We start from the raw sequence: 12726 nt of genomic DNA on the forward strand, positions 1-12726 counted from the left end.
GGCAGCAGAAGACAAAACATTACCTGCAACTCGCGGCTTCCACACCAATACTGCAATGACGCTATGCTAGTTTGAAATGTCTTTGCATGCCATCCAGGCCTTATAAATTTTCGTTTCCACAAAAGTTGACATCAACTTTTATGTTTTCACGCGTAGATTGTACAAGCTAAATATGCTACCACTCTATTAAATTTAACCCTTTCAGACTTACCGGTGCAGTCGTCACGGAAAACGTCAGCAAATTGGCAAGGAGGATGACGCGAGAAAAACTAAACTACGCCATGAATTCAAACATTAAGCTGGCCACATTAATAGATGCCATTTGCAACTCGCTTCACTGACCCTTTAGGTAGTCGAAGAGTTAAGGTTATCAGACAGTGAGTCCTTGGAGGAGCTGCATAAAGACACAGGAAGAAAGAGGGAGAGGGAGGGGGGGGGGAAGGGAGAGAGACTCGCCTGCATGCGCGTTTTGACCACGTCGATGGGGGTATTGCCGAAGACGGAGGCGGCGCCTGCGACGGCGCCGAACATGCCGACGACGAGCTTGTTGACGGGCTTGGTGGGGTCCCCGCCGCGGTACCAGTCCTTGCAGGTCTCCATGACGAAGAACCGGATGGCCTGGTTGCTACCCTGCTTCATGATGGTCGCCGTCAGCCCCTGATACGTCCCCTTGATGCCTGCATCACACGCCCGGGTCGCAGCGCTTTGCCAACCAAACGGAAGAAAGGATGACTGGAGCGGCTGGCATCTCAAGCTTCCCGCAGGTCATTTTGGAATACAAGGGTTTGGGCCTGTTGGTAAAACATGACAAAGAATTGAAGTGCTAGGACAATGGGACAAGCGAGTCAGCTCGATGAGCGCCTTGTGTGTGCTGACTCGCTTGTCCCATTGTCCTAGTGCTTCAATCCTTTGTCATGGGAATACAAAAGCATCCAAAGACGGTGTCTGTCAAAAGTACAAAGACCAGTTCTTGCAGCAGTGAACTTGATGATGTGCACTGAACTGAAGGAACAATAGCAGGGGGCCAAGCTAAGTAAGCCTACATGTATGGCTTTGCACCCCCTATGCTACGAGTAATCAGTGTCATTACGGCTCCTTTATCTATTTGTAACCAATGTTTCAGTGAGCACCATATTACACAGTCTACGGCTATCTTAAGGAGCACTGAACTTGTGATGAAGAACACTACTGCAAAGGACAAGGGATCAACCCTGTGTAAGATGTGAACACAAGTGTTTAATGATGCACAACAGCGAAATCTCCATTTCAATTTTGAGAAACGAGCAGCCTCTCGGCTGCACCTTACTTCCTCCCCTAAAAGGATTTTTGAGCATCAAAATTCATAAACACCCCGGCACACCCCAATCTCACTGCTAGTTGTTCAAACAGTGAGAAGAAGTGAAGGGGGATGTGAATGCCAGGGAAAACATTTCTCCTTAAGAGCTAGTAGTTGCACTACCATAGCACTAGATTTATAATAAAGGTACAAATTTAGTGCACCTGGATTATATGGTGTGCCACAGTGGAATGCTCTGGAGAATTATGTGAGGTTGCCTACTTTGCTCTGAAATCTCATACACACGGATGTTTTTGTTGTTTTTCCCGCTCAGACGTGTACCACAACTCAACCGCACAACTGTAGTAGTAAGGTTTTGAACATCTTGAGGCAGCGCAAACTCTGCATGGACACAAGAAGAAGGGAGCAAATAGACCACAGCGCTGACTCGCAACTAAAATTTCCATTAGAGCTGAAATACTGACAACATCCACTGTAAAAAGTGCACATGGTGAAAAAAAAACATGAATGCTCGTGACGTCTGTATGATGTGCGATCCCATGGGTACAAGGTTGTTAGTACTTAATCTTCGAGTCAGTTCTAATAAATATTTCAGCTGCGTATCAGTGCTCTGGTATCGTGTCCGTGTCGAGTTTGTGCTACTTCAAGATGTTCAAGGACCAGCCCAATTGTCGATTCTGCTATAGCTTTAATTCAGCAAGCCATGGTCATGACTGGGGTTTGGAGGGGACACTCAACTATCAAACTTAAAACACGGAATGAAAGAAGCAGAGACCAGCGGCACGTGCGGGAGGGGGAGAACGTGCGCGCGTACCTTCAGTGCGGACAATCTCCCGCACCCCGTGGAAGAAGCCCTTGTACTTGGGGTTTGCCGAGGCCTGGTCGTTGATGAACTTGACCTTGACCGTCTCCATGGGGGTGACGGCCAGGATGGCCTCAGAGACGCCCGCACCCAGACCACACAGGAGGCGCATTTGCGGGGACAGGTTGCCCCGGGAGTCCACGCTCCGCTTCTTCAGGGCCTCAAACGCACCGAACCTGCATTGGCGCAGTACCGGTTAAAGGGACCCTGCAACGCTCCTTGAGCAGGGCAAGTAAACCTGTGCGACGTTTAGATTACACTGCCAGGAATACGCGAGCCAATTATTACATGTGCGCGTGAAGCGGTGAGCGCACAAATCGCCGTGAAAGACGCGGAAAAACCAACCGTGCTCTCTTCAGTTTTCCTCATTATGCATCTCTGGCATGGCCTAAACGACATCATTGAGGCCATGGCTGTCCTATTGGCTTGTCGACGGTCAACTTCTGGGCTTCTTTCTCACATTTCCTGCGACGATCCACCGTCGGCAGCGCTGTGTACCAACCTCTTCTATGCCTTAACCTGTACGCACACTTTTGGCGTTTCTTTTGTGTTTTTGAGTGCGAGCGGAGTTTGAGTGACGAACACAATACTCCCGTTTCAACGAGATCACTCGACAACAAACGTTTATCGTTTCAAAAACGCCCTACCAGCCTGAGCACGCGCTTGCAAGCAGGCAGCTATGCCTACTTTGTTGTGGCACCAGACTGGAAATAGACCCCTCCACATTGCGGAGAAAAGAAGAAAACTCCCAGCATGTGATATATCAAAGGCCGCCGAAGAGAACACTGGGAGCTGCCCCTATCCCTGGGAAAGAGCACGCAGCTTTCGTCGTGTTGTCCGTGGTGCAGTTGAGAGGGAATAATTATGCGCGACTTCTCATCGCGCGTAGTTTCGGTGATAGTGAGGGGATTTTTATCATTCTTGTGGGAGGAGACTGCTGGGACAAAAGACTTTACCCAAAAATACATTCCGAGTAGTCGATGGTAAGTGCTGCCGGGCCCCTTTAAATGCCCGATTACGCATCCGGTACTAGTTAGTCTCACTGGTACCCGGCAAGCGTCCAGAATACGTCATTGTCACTATCACCATTAACACATCCATTTCAGACTGAGAAGGCACTTTAGGGGGGGAGGGGACACTGGCCTTAAAATAACCTCTTTTAGTTTTCAAGTAAACCTTGTGAAACTTGTCAGTCTTGGTGCTCTTTCCCGACTGATTATGATTATGCCACAATTTTTTTAGTTGGTCAATTAGCTCCCAAGATAATTAAGGATAATTAGCCATTTTTGGTCAAACAATAGACAAAACAGCACTGGTCATAGAACTGTTACCTTTATATGTTCCAATACTGTGAACCCTGGTGAACGCAATAAGCAAAGCAGCTTTTTGGTGCATCACTTGGAACTAATTTTACACCTCACTAAATTTCGGTGCTTGAAATAGGCACTCAAAATGGTTCCTTGCCACTGGTGTCACCAAAGTTTAATGAGCTGTCCTCAAGGCCCCCTTAAATAGCCATGAGGATATATATATATATACTGAGCTTCGAATATAAGGCAGGGTACGATGAGACTACGGATTTTGGAAAAAAAATCTCGCCTTATATCTGAATAAATATGGTACTTTCTTCCCCAGCCAAAATGCACTCAAAGCTAAGAAAACAACCAGGAAACGGCTGCTGTGCTAACATGGCTGCACGGGAAAGTCTCCGCATAGAGTGGCTGCTGAGGTGCTACTGGCATTGAGTTGCCTATGGTACTGAGCTGTTATTAGTATTGAGGAACCACTGGTATTGAGCGGCCAGTGGTGTTGAGCAGCCACTGGTATTGAGCCACTGCTGGTATAGTGTTGCCACTGGCACTGAGCCACCACTGGCATTGGTATTGAGCAACCATTGTTGGCTCAGCAGCACTCACCGAACAAAAACACATATAGTGTAATCTACTTACAACGATATTGACAAAATCAGAAAACCAGATTGTTACAACCATCGTTGTACACGGGTGATAGGAAAATTTAGAAATCTACGCACCTTCATCGTCATCAGCAATATATTGTTATAACAGAATTACACTACCGTTCATCGAACCCACCACGTTACCTGACAGCCGACTTGGGGACAGATCCGTAGACGAGCACGCTGAGCCCCCGGTAGAGGCCCTTGACGCCGTGGGAGCGCACTGTCTGACGCACCACGTCGGCGATGCCGTTGTAGCGCGGCTTGGCCGACCGCTCGTCCAACTGCAGCTGCGTCTTCACATACTCGGTCGGGAAGGTGATGCAGATCTCGATGCCGCCCGTGATGCCACCTGCGTCGCAAAGAGTCACCAATGTACATAGAGTGCGGCACGTCTTCGCACGAGAAAGGGTATGGAGAGACGGAGAAAACAAGCAATCGTGGGCATGCACACGGCGAGGTTAGCCTAAAAGAATGGCAGGAGGAGGTGATTTAATGCTTTTGTCTAGTTATTACTTTACGAAGTTACAAGCCCCGCGCATGGCTCAAGTTTTATGGATGTTGCCGCAAACCATGCCTCCTGATTGTTTTTTACCGGCTTGCGTTTTACCCCTGTCACACGGCACATGTAATGTCATTTAGAGCGAATGCCGTTCGCTCTAAATGTAATTAATTCAGCGCTACACGAGAATACTGAATGACATTTGAGGCAAATCACATTTAGCGGCTAATTGATGTTTGGGAGCTCATTCAGCAGCCAAATGAGTAGCCTCGACACTAGTTGCGCGTCACCAGAGAAGACAGTTCAGTAATAAACCCAGGGATACTGCTGCTAAAAACTGTTAGTAAATTTATGTTTTCCCTTCATGTTGTTCAAATAAAGAGAGACAAACAAGTGCTACAAAAACAAAAATCTTGTTTCCAATGCGCGCACTACTACGGTGGCTAGTGCTACCCTAATATGTATTTTTTTTGCGGACTTGTCTCGGCTTGTGATGTGTACTGATTCCACCTAAAATTTTTATTTTTAAAAAGTAATCCTTTTTTATATTTTAAAATAATAGTATGTATGAAAATGTTCTAGACGCACTTGAAATGACATTTGTTTCGTCATGCAGACCCGCGAGGCCAAACCGAGCGTTGTTAACAGCTATTGTCTTTCATTTTGAATGACAATGATTTGCCCTGTGACAGGGGTATTACCTCCAGCTATTTTACCCTGTGTTTGAAGCGTAGTGTGTTTCCTTCTCCCTTCGTATGCTGCAACAGCAACGTTACTTGACAAGGAAGCAGTTTAGCTTTGCCTTCCAATATCCCAGACTGTTCTGGTTTGACCAACAATGTTCTCAATCCAATGTGATGTTTCTACAAATGACACCACCTGAGATAAATGAGCAGAAAGCAAATGCAGGGACATCGGACGTGCCGCTTGTGTTTTTTCTTGATGCGGAGTGCAAGTTCACTCCAATAAATGTTAGCTTCACACTTTTTTTGACATACTTCTGGCAATGCGAAGTGCCGTCCTTGCGTCATCCGGTCTCGCCTGACACCAGCACTTTCTGTTAATTCGTTTTGCCTAGCTCTAACATGCTTACACCCGTCAAACGGGCGCTTTCAATCCAGATTGCAGCGAATCGCGATTCACTTTTTGAGCGTTCTCATTGCACTGCTGCTGCTACATCACACATTTCAATCCTGATTGAGAAGTTGCACCGGTTGCACTCACGTATGCCAGATGGTGCAAAAAATGTACTTCGTGGCCGGAGTCTGGTAACTTTACGCGGTCATAGGTATTACATAACTATATAAATGTTATCACACGGTTATTTGAGTCATTAATTTGATACAATTTGTGGCTTTAGCTGGAATTGTCAACTCCTGGGCTATTCGTCAGCGGGGATGAGGGTATTACCGGTTTCGTCCAAGCACACTTGGAAACCTCAATGGCGCTTGAGAAACCAGGATTGAGTTCGAGCGGGATCAGGCTCGATCGCGATTGAAACTGCCGTGTAACAGTGCCCGATCCAGATTGAGCTCGATCCGGATCAACTCAATCACGATTGAAGGTGCCCGTGTGACAGGGGTTTACAGGCTATTGTGTTTTTCTATGCTTATTCTTTTTTTAGTAAGGTGTCGTATCATGCACAGTGTCAACTGAGCTACAGAAAGATGGCGTACTTGAAAGCAGACGGGGGTTATTTGTTTACATGGTGTCACATAATGTCAGTAACCGTGAAATCGTTTCCCAGATCGTATATCACAATTTTTACACAAGCTACAAAATGAACCACACGCAAAAAAAGACTTTCTGAGGAATGATAATTTTAACATGAAGCCAAGCCCTGTGATGCCTCTCTCTGAGGCATCTTTTTTGGCACTATGTCTGCCATTCTTGTCACACAGAGATAGATGCAAAAAGAATGATCAAGATCGGTGCAGAAATAATACCCGTGCAACACGTGCACGAATAATGACATTAAGTGCTTAAGGCCTTAAGAAACCGAACAACATTATTTGGGTGGTCCGTGCTACATGCCAAAATGCAAAGGTATTAAATCTGTTAGACACGATGGTGATAATGACCAAAAACGGAAAGTCATTCATATTTTAGAAGTCTTTAAAGCGGAGAAAAACTTTTTAGAAGGGTTAAAAATGTTTTTGCGAAAGAAAACAGGTGTTTTCTAAACAAATGGCATGAGCCGTCTCTAAACGTGGCTTCAGCAGCTGCCGTCACCTGCCAGCGGTAGCCAAATCTGAAATATTCAAAACAACAAGTAACATGAAGTTCTACCTTTCGCCACTGTTTCAGTGAACTTCGTCTTCTTCAGAACTTCGCCACCAACAGTGCACAAAAAATCGTCTCATTTCAAAGTTCAGCTACGCTTCCACGTCAATACTCTGGTGCTGAGAGTTTCGTTGGTTCCATTTTCCATTTCGTGCCCATCGCGTTCGAGAGTAGGCAGATTTAAGGCATTCGTGAGTAGTGCGGAACTCCTTAAACGAAAAATGACATTACGGTGAAGGGCATTAGATTTTTGCATGTAGCAGCGAATTAACTGCATTAACAGGCATTAAGCACTTAATGTCATTTTCCGTGTATGTGTGGCACAGGTATTAAAAAAACACCAAATTTTTCAATTTAAGATTATAAGTAAATGCGGCACTGACTCTTTGACACCCGACGCCTCCAGCTATGACAACACAGTCCCCCGATTGGCTGGGCTTGCAATATTTGTAATTGTACTGAAAGGAAAGGCCTAAACGATGCTTTTATTCTATATATTTTCTTTGAAGTAAGCACAACTATTTCACCACAGATAGAAAAACAAAAATAAATGAACAAAAAGGGCCCGCACCGCTGCATTACTTTGAGCGCTCGTACGTGTGCTGCCTGCTTGCTCTTTCCACACGGCATATTACAACGCACCACTGTGGGCGCTCCTTTTGGCGCCTTGCATTATTAGCGAGCAGAAGACGTGTTTTATATGTCCTTTGCAGGCTCGTCAGTCATTCTTGCGTAACCATGGCAACAGCACCATCAAGAAGCACGGAAGGGGGTTTTGCCAGGCCACTTAGACCAATGTGGGCATATAGCTTCTAGAACGTCACGTTTTTCACCACACTCTATTGCCCCCATATCACATCATCAGTGCAGTTGAGAAAGCCAGCAGCGGATACTAGGCTCTTGGAAAGGTTAAAATTGTTCAGTTCTATTGCCCTAGGATAGTGAAATAGAACAACAACAGGGCCTGGGACAAGCTAGGTTTCACTCGTTTCTGCTTATATCCATTAAAAAGACAGATGTGTTCTCGCAATTTCCACCGACTCATCCCCAGTTAAATGTACTGCGGTCCGAAAAAAAAATACAGGAACGTAATATCTGGCAGCTGTTATACTGCTGGCTGCCTTTCCATCGCGTGCTTTTTTTCTCTATTAATTATCACAGGGTTCGCGCTAAAAGCCGGCCAATCGCACAGCTCCGAAAACGCTGCCGCGCCGTCCTCTGTATCGGGGAACGTTCGCACGCGCGGCGCCTCTGTGACGTTCGAAACGGTATTGCGGGATTCCTTTAACCAGATCCGTTCACCCCGTGACGTCAAGGGAACATAATAAACCTGGCGCCAGGACGGGCGCTAAGAGGAAACAGTCGCACATTCTCGTTCGACGCTTGTTCGCAAGGGCAAGGCACGGCCACGAGATATCGGAAAACCGGGGCTACTGGCTCGCGTGAACAACTTAGTTGCCGCAGATGACATACCAGAGTGGGGGAAAAAAAAATGACACGAAAGGGTTATTACATATCTGCCAATGTAAGCGACTCGAAACAGTGAAAACAAATTGGAAAGGGGCCGGGAGAGAGAAAACAGAAATGCGGCGGGGCAAGCATGCACGGAAATCCACTTAGGAAAGCGAGGCCGGTAAAAATAATCGAAACGGCGCTCCAGATACCGTCGCCGAAGGTAGACTGTGAATGGCGAGGCCATGTTACGTCCGTACGACCTTCAAAGGCCACACATCACGCAATATGTTGCTCGGACAAGACCCCTCGGGGCAGATAAGCGATTATATCCGAAGTGCGCGCGGAACTCTCGTAGCAATGTAACGAAAAGCGACCGATCGAAGACTGCTCGTTCTCGCTAACCGATATTTTTTAAACGACGTTTGAATTACATTATTCACGCGTACTTTCGTTATTTTCGGGCTCGGTCATCTAGCATACCCAATGCTCCTTCGAAATCAAGAGCCGGCGTGTGTGTATCGCGTGCGCGCGCGCCGGATCGCGCGACTCGAGCCGGCGCAGATACAAAGTCGCACGGACGAAGATAAGGGAGCGAGATGACTTGCGATCATCCCAGCCACATGCCGCGAAAACAAGCCAGCTCCCAGAAGACGGGGGACAGCGATAACGTGTGTACTGCCGTTCGAAATAGTCTTGCCCCATGCACGAAGCTTCATCGTGCAGTTGTCATTCGACATTCTCTGCTAACTCCGACTACAATCCGTTGCTCATTTAGAGCGGCAATAATCGGATAATGGTGTCAAACATTAAAAGCGGTGGCTGTGTAGCGAAGAGTTGCGCCGATACCGGGTGTTGGGTGAAGCGAACTGGCAAACGACGGGTTCGCAGTGTCGCGGACCTACCGGCGACGATTCCTTTGGTGGTTTTCTGAGACGGTAGGAATGATGAAGCGGCTAGAGCAGCGCCGCTTGTAGCCATTCTGGGACGTCCGAAGGGGCTGCGAAACTTGGATCCGTCCTTGTCCATCGTTCTTCACCAGCCGTGGCAACCACCTGCGAGAACGGAACGGCGGTTAAGATCGCTCGATTCGACGGGAAACACGTCAGGGCTATACAACTTGTTAGGACCTAGAAGACGTCGCGAGAAACAGCAATAAACTAACCGCTCTCAGACTGTCCGGGCCACGCGCACGGAGTTGAGGAAGAATTCTGGCACCGGACACGGACACACACACACACCTTGCGCGAGAAACCACACACCACACCACCAACACCACTCTCACACCAGTTGATCGCCCAGCAGCCGAGCCCCCCAGAACTGGCCAATCACGAACCGGGTACGAACCGGCTGTTTTTGTGAAACAATTTAGTAGCAACGTCTGTAGCTTTAGTTTCGCATGAAACCAGCGCTTGGAACAGACGTTAGGTTGAGAACAAATTATTTAAAATATTAAGTATATTTTTATTATTTATTCTTGTAAATTTTCGAAACTTTGACTTATGCTATAATTATTTTAAAAAGTTCATCCACAAATTTATCGCTTCCGCTTACAGCGCCAGAAAACTTTTGGCGGACATTTTACACTTTATGAAGCGCGTATGCACAGCCGTAAATTCACACTATCAATTGTTATAACTACAAGTTGGAGGGCGCCACGTGCGGCATGTTGTACTGTTGCGGTTGCAAGCGGACATCCTCGCTTTTCAAACCTTTCCTCGGGAGCCCCACCGACTCCCTTTTGTCGCATCCGCCGTCGAATCGCCGCGGAGGAGAAGGAACGAAACCGAAAGCGGAGGGGCGGCGGCGGCGATAACAACACGAGGAACACTGCGCGCGGACCGCTCAGTGCGGTAGAACGCGTCGCCGCCGCTCTGTACCGCAGTGCTTGTCTCGGTTCGAGCGTCAGCCGAGTCCGGACGCGCGCCGGGCCGTCCCCACGTGGTCGCACCGCGGTGCCTCCGCGATTCATCGCCTCCTGGAGCTGCGAAGCGGCGGGGGCTACCATGACTGCGCCGTCGGGGAAGGACCTGGTCCTGGGAATCGACCTGGGCACGACCACGGTGAAGGCCTGTCTCGTGTCCGAAGACGGGGACCACCAGGCCGTGGCGTCGCTGTCGCGGGAGACGAAGGCGACGCTTGCCAGCGAGCTCGGTTCTCTGGGCAGCGAACAAGACGCGCACAAGATCTGCACCGCGCTGCAGTTCTGTCTGTCGCAGCTTCCCAAGGAACAATTAGCTCGCGTGACACGCGTCGCGGTGTCCGGCCAGATGCACGGCGTCGTCCTGTGGCGGCAGGGCAGCGGCTGGAAGCGCAACGCCTTCGGCCGCTTCGACGTGGACGTGGTCAGTCCGCTGTACACCTGGCAGGATGGACGCTGCTCCGAGAGCTTTCTAGACTCCCTGCCCAAGCCGAGGTCCCACTTAAGGCTCAGTTCGGGCCACGGCTGCGCCACCGTCTTCTGGCTGCTGAAGCACAAGCCGCACGATCTGGAGCGCTTCGACCGCGCGGGAGCGGTGCAGGACCTTGTGGTGGCCATGCTGTGCGGCTTGGACAGGCCTGTGATGTCAACGCAGACGGCGGCCTCGTGGGGATACTTCGACACCGTATCCGGACAGTGGAACACCGACCTGTGAGTAACGGCGCTGGGCGGCGGGTAATTCCTTCAGCGCTAAGGTAGTTTGGTTTCACTATTGATGGGGCGCTCTGTGGCTATATTACGGGTGGACCGATCGATCAACCGATCGTGGTCTGAGGCTCGTGTCCAACCTGTACCTTTGAACGTTCGATCATCGTATTAACGGCGGAAGCAGGGGCGCGGAACTTGAAACGTTGGGGCGTCTTGTTCGCCGCCAGATTTCTTTTTTTTTGTCCCTCTCCTTAACAGCAACCCTTTAGAGAGAGAGACAAAAAAAAGCACAGTACTTTGGGACACAACTAGCGCACCCATATACATGAAGTCCATTGCACAAACCGCTAGACAACCGCGGCTTTTCGATATTCACGCTCAAACGCTTGCTAAACTCATGATGTCATCTGGGACACAATTATTCATTAAACATGCATGTACTATCGGCGTCAAATGAAACGCGAACACGAAAATATGAATCACAGCACATAAATAGCGCGATTTCTTTCTATAAAAGTCAAAATTATTACGCGTGAATTCGTTACAAAAACAAAGTCCGGAAATGTGGCTTTCCGAATATACCAATAGCGCGCTATTATTAGACCTCAACGAACAGCATTTTTCAATGTTGCGTGTTTTGATTCATATTTACATGTTCGCGTTTCATTTGACACCGATAGTACGTGAATTACGATTTGAAAACACCCGATGGTCAGAACGATACGCGGAACACAAAGATTCCGAACAGGGCACCTGCGCAAGGGAACGCTTTGAAATTTAAAAGGGACCTCAACAGTTTTCTCATTTTTTTTTCTTTCTAAATCTTAACAGCTTCCAGAACGCTCTCAACAGACACAGCTAGTATTTAGAATAGGGGGTCACAAACTGTTTCAGCTAAAAAAATGGATGAAATGCGCCCATCAGGTTACGTAGAAACGTACGTGCTCACAATATTTTTCTGGAAGGAAGCCGGTGGCCTCCTTTCAGTGGCAGCAACAAACGCATTCGGTGGCCACTTAAAAAAAGTCGCTACAAAAACAAAGAAGAAACGCAAGGCGAATCTGATGCGCGTCGAGCAAATCACGCAGTGCCGCTTTGGGATAGCGATAAATCAATCTTTCCCAGTAATTCCACACCCGAAGTATAAAGAGTGAAAGCATTTATCAGAAGTGCTGCAGTGGACCCCGCTATAAGGCGCCCTAATTTCCACACCGTTTTAGACGTGCCAGAAACGAAATATTGCAGGTTTAGTGTGGACGCTCGTGCGTGGATGTGTGCCGCAGGCGGTGTGCTTTCCTGTGCCGAAAGGCCGAAGGAAGTGGAAATCGTCTGCTCCACTTGCGGCTGCCGTTGGCAGCGTTACGCGTTTTGGGACTCGCAATTCTTTTAATAAGGAAGCCGTGAGGGCGTTGGGTAATGTCCGCGTGGTTGTGCAGATTTGCATCCGCAGTCGTGTCACTGCACGGGAGAGGGACACGCAAGCAGTTTTCCCCACAATCATAGTGCAGCTCAATGCAGGCGGTTACCACCTAACACCTTTCGATGGGTAGATATCTACGTACCATCTCCCGCAGTTGCCTTTCGGCGCTTTAAAAGCGGCTTTGCCGCAATTCGCAGATCGAAAAGCTTCAAAATGACTAAATGTAGCACACCGTAACACCCATTATGATAACGAGGGAGACGTGAATAGGAAGCAAAAGCAGAAAACATGTATTTGTTGTCGATTTTACTTAGACGACCGGAT

The 12726-nt window shown here is 48.2% G+C and overlaps 2 protein-coding genes across 2 annotated transcripts in view; one reads left to right on the top strand and one right to left on the bottom strand.

Moving 5' to 3' along the window:
- The window catches only part of Sea (mitochondrial citrate transporter scheggia), a 34974-nt gene extending 25291 nt beyond the window's left edge, over positions 1 to 9683 (bottom strand). The window contains exons 1-5 of the mRNA XM_077678782.1: positions 9519 to 9683; positions 9259 to 9408; positions 4261 to 4468; positions 2112 to 2335; positions 457 to 677 (exon numbers count right to left, since the gene is read on the bottom strand). Coding sequence (XP_077534908.1) covers positions 457 to 677; positions 2112 to 2335; positions 4261 to 4468; positions 9259 to 9382 — 777 coding nt within the window. The 5' untranslated portion in view covers positions 9383 to 9408; positions 9519 to 9683. The remainder of the gene's footprint in view (positions 1 to 456; positions 678 to 2111; positions 2336 to 4260; positions 4469 to 9258; positions 9409 to 9518) is intronic.
- Positions 9684 to 10028: 345 nt separating this feature from the next.
- The window catches only part of LOC144146844 (sedoheptulokinase-like), a 74405-nt gene continuing 71707 nt past the window's right edge, over positions 10029 to 12726 (top strand). The window contains exon 1 of the mRNA XM_077678783.1: positions 10029 to 10985. Coding sequence (XP_077534909.1) covers positions 10360 to 10985 — 626 coding nt within the window. The 5' untranslated portion in view covers positions 10029 to 10359. The remainder of the gene's footprint in view (positions 10986 to 12726) is intronic.

This window comes from Haemaphysalis longicornis, unplaced genomic scaffold (genome assembly GCF_048455015.1).
Source record: "Haemaphysalis longicornis isolate Haplotype H1 unplaced genomic scaffold, Haemaphysalis longicornis Haplotype H1 scaffold_7, whole genome shotgun sequence".
Classification (NCBI taxonomy): domain Eukaryota; kingdom Metazoa; phylum Arthropoda; class Arachnida; order Ixodida; family Ixodidae; genus Haemaphysalis; species Haemaphysalis longicornis.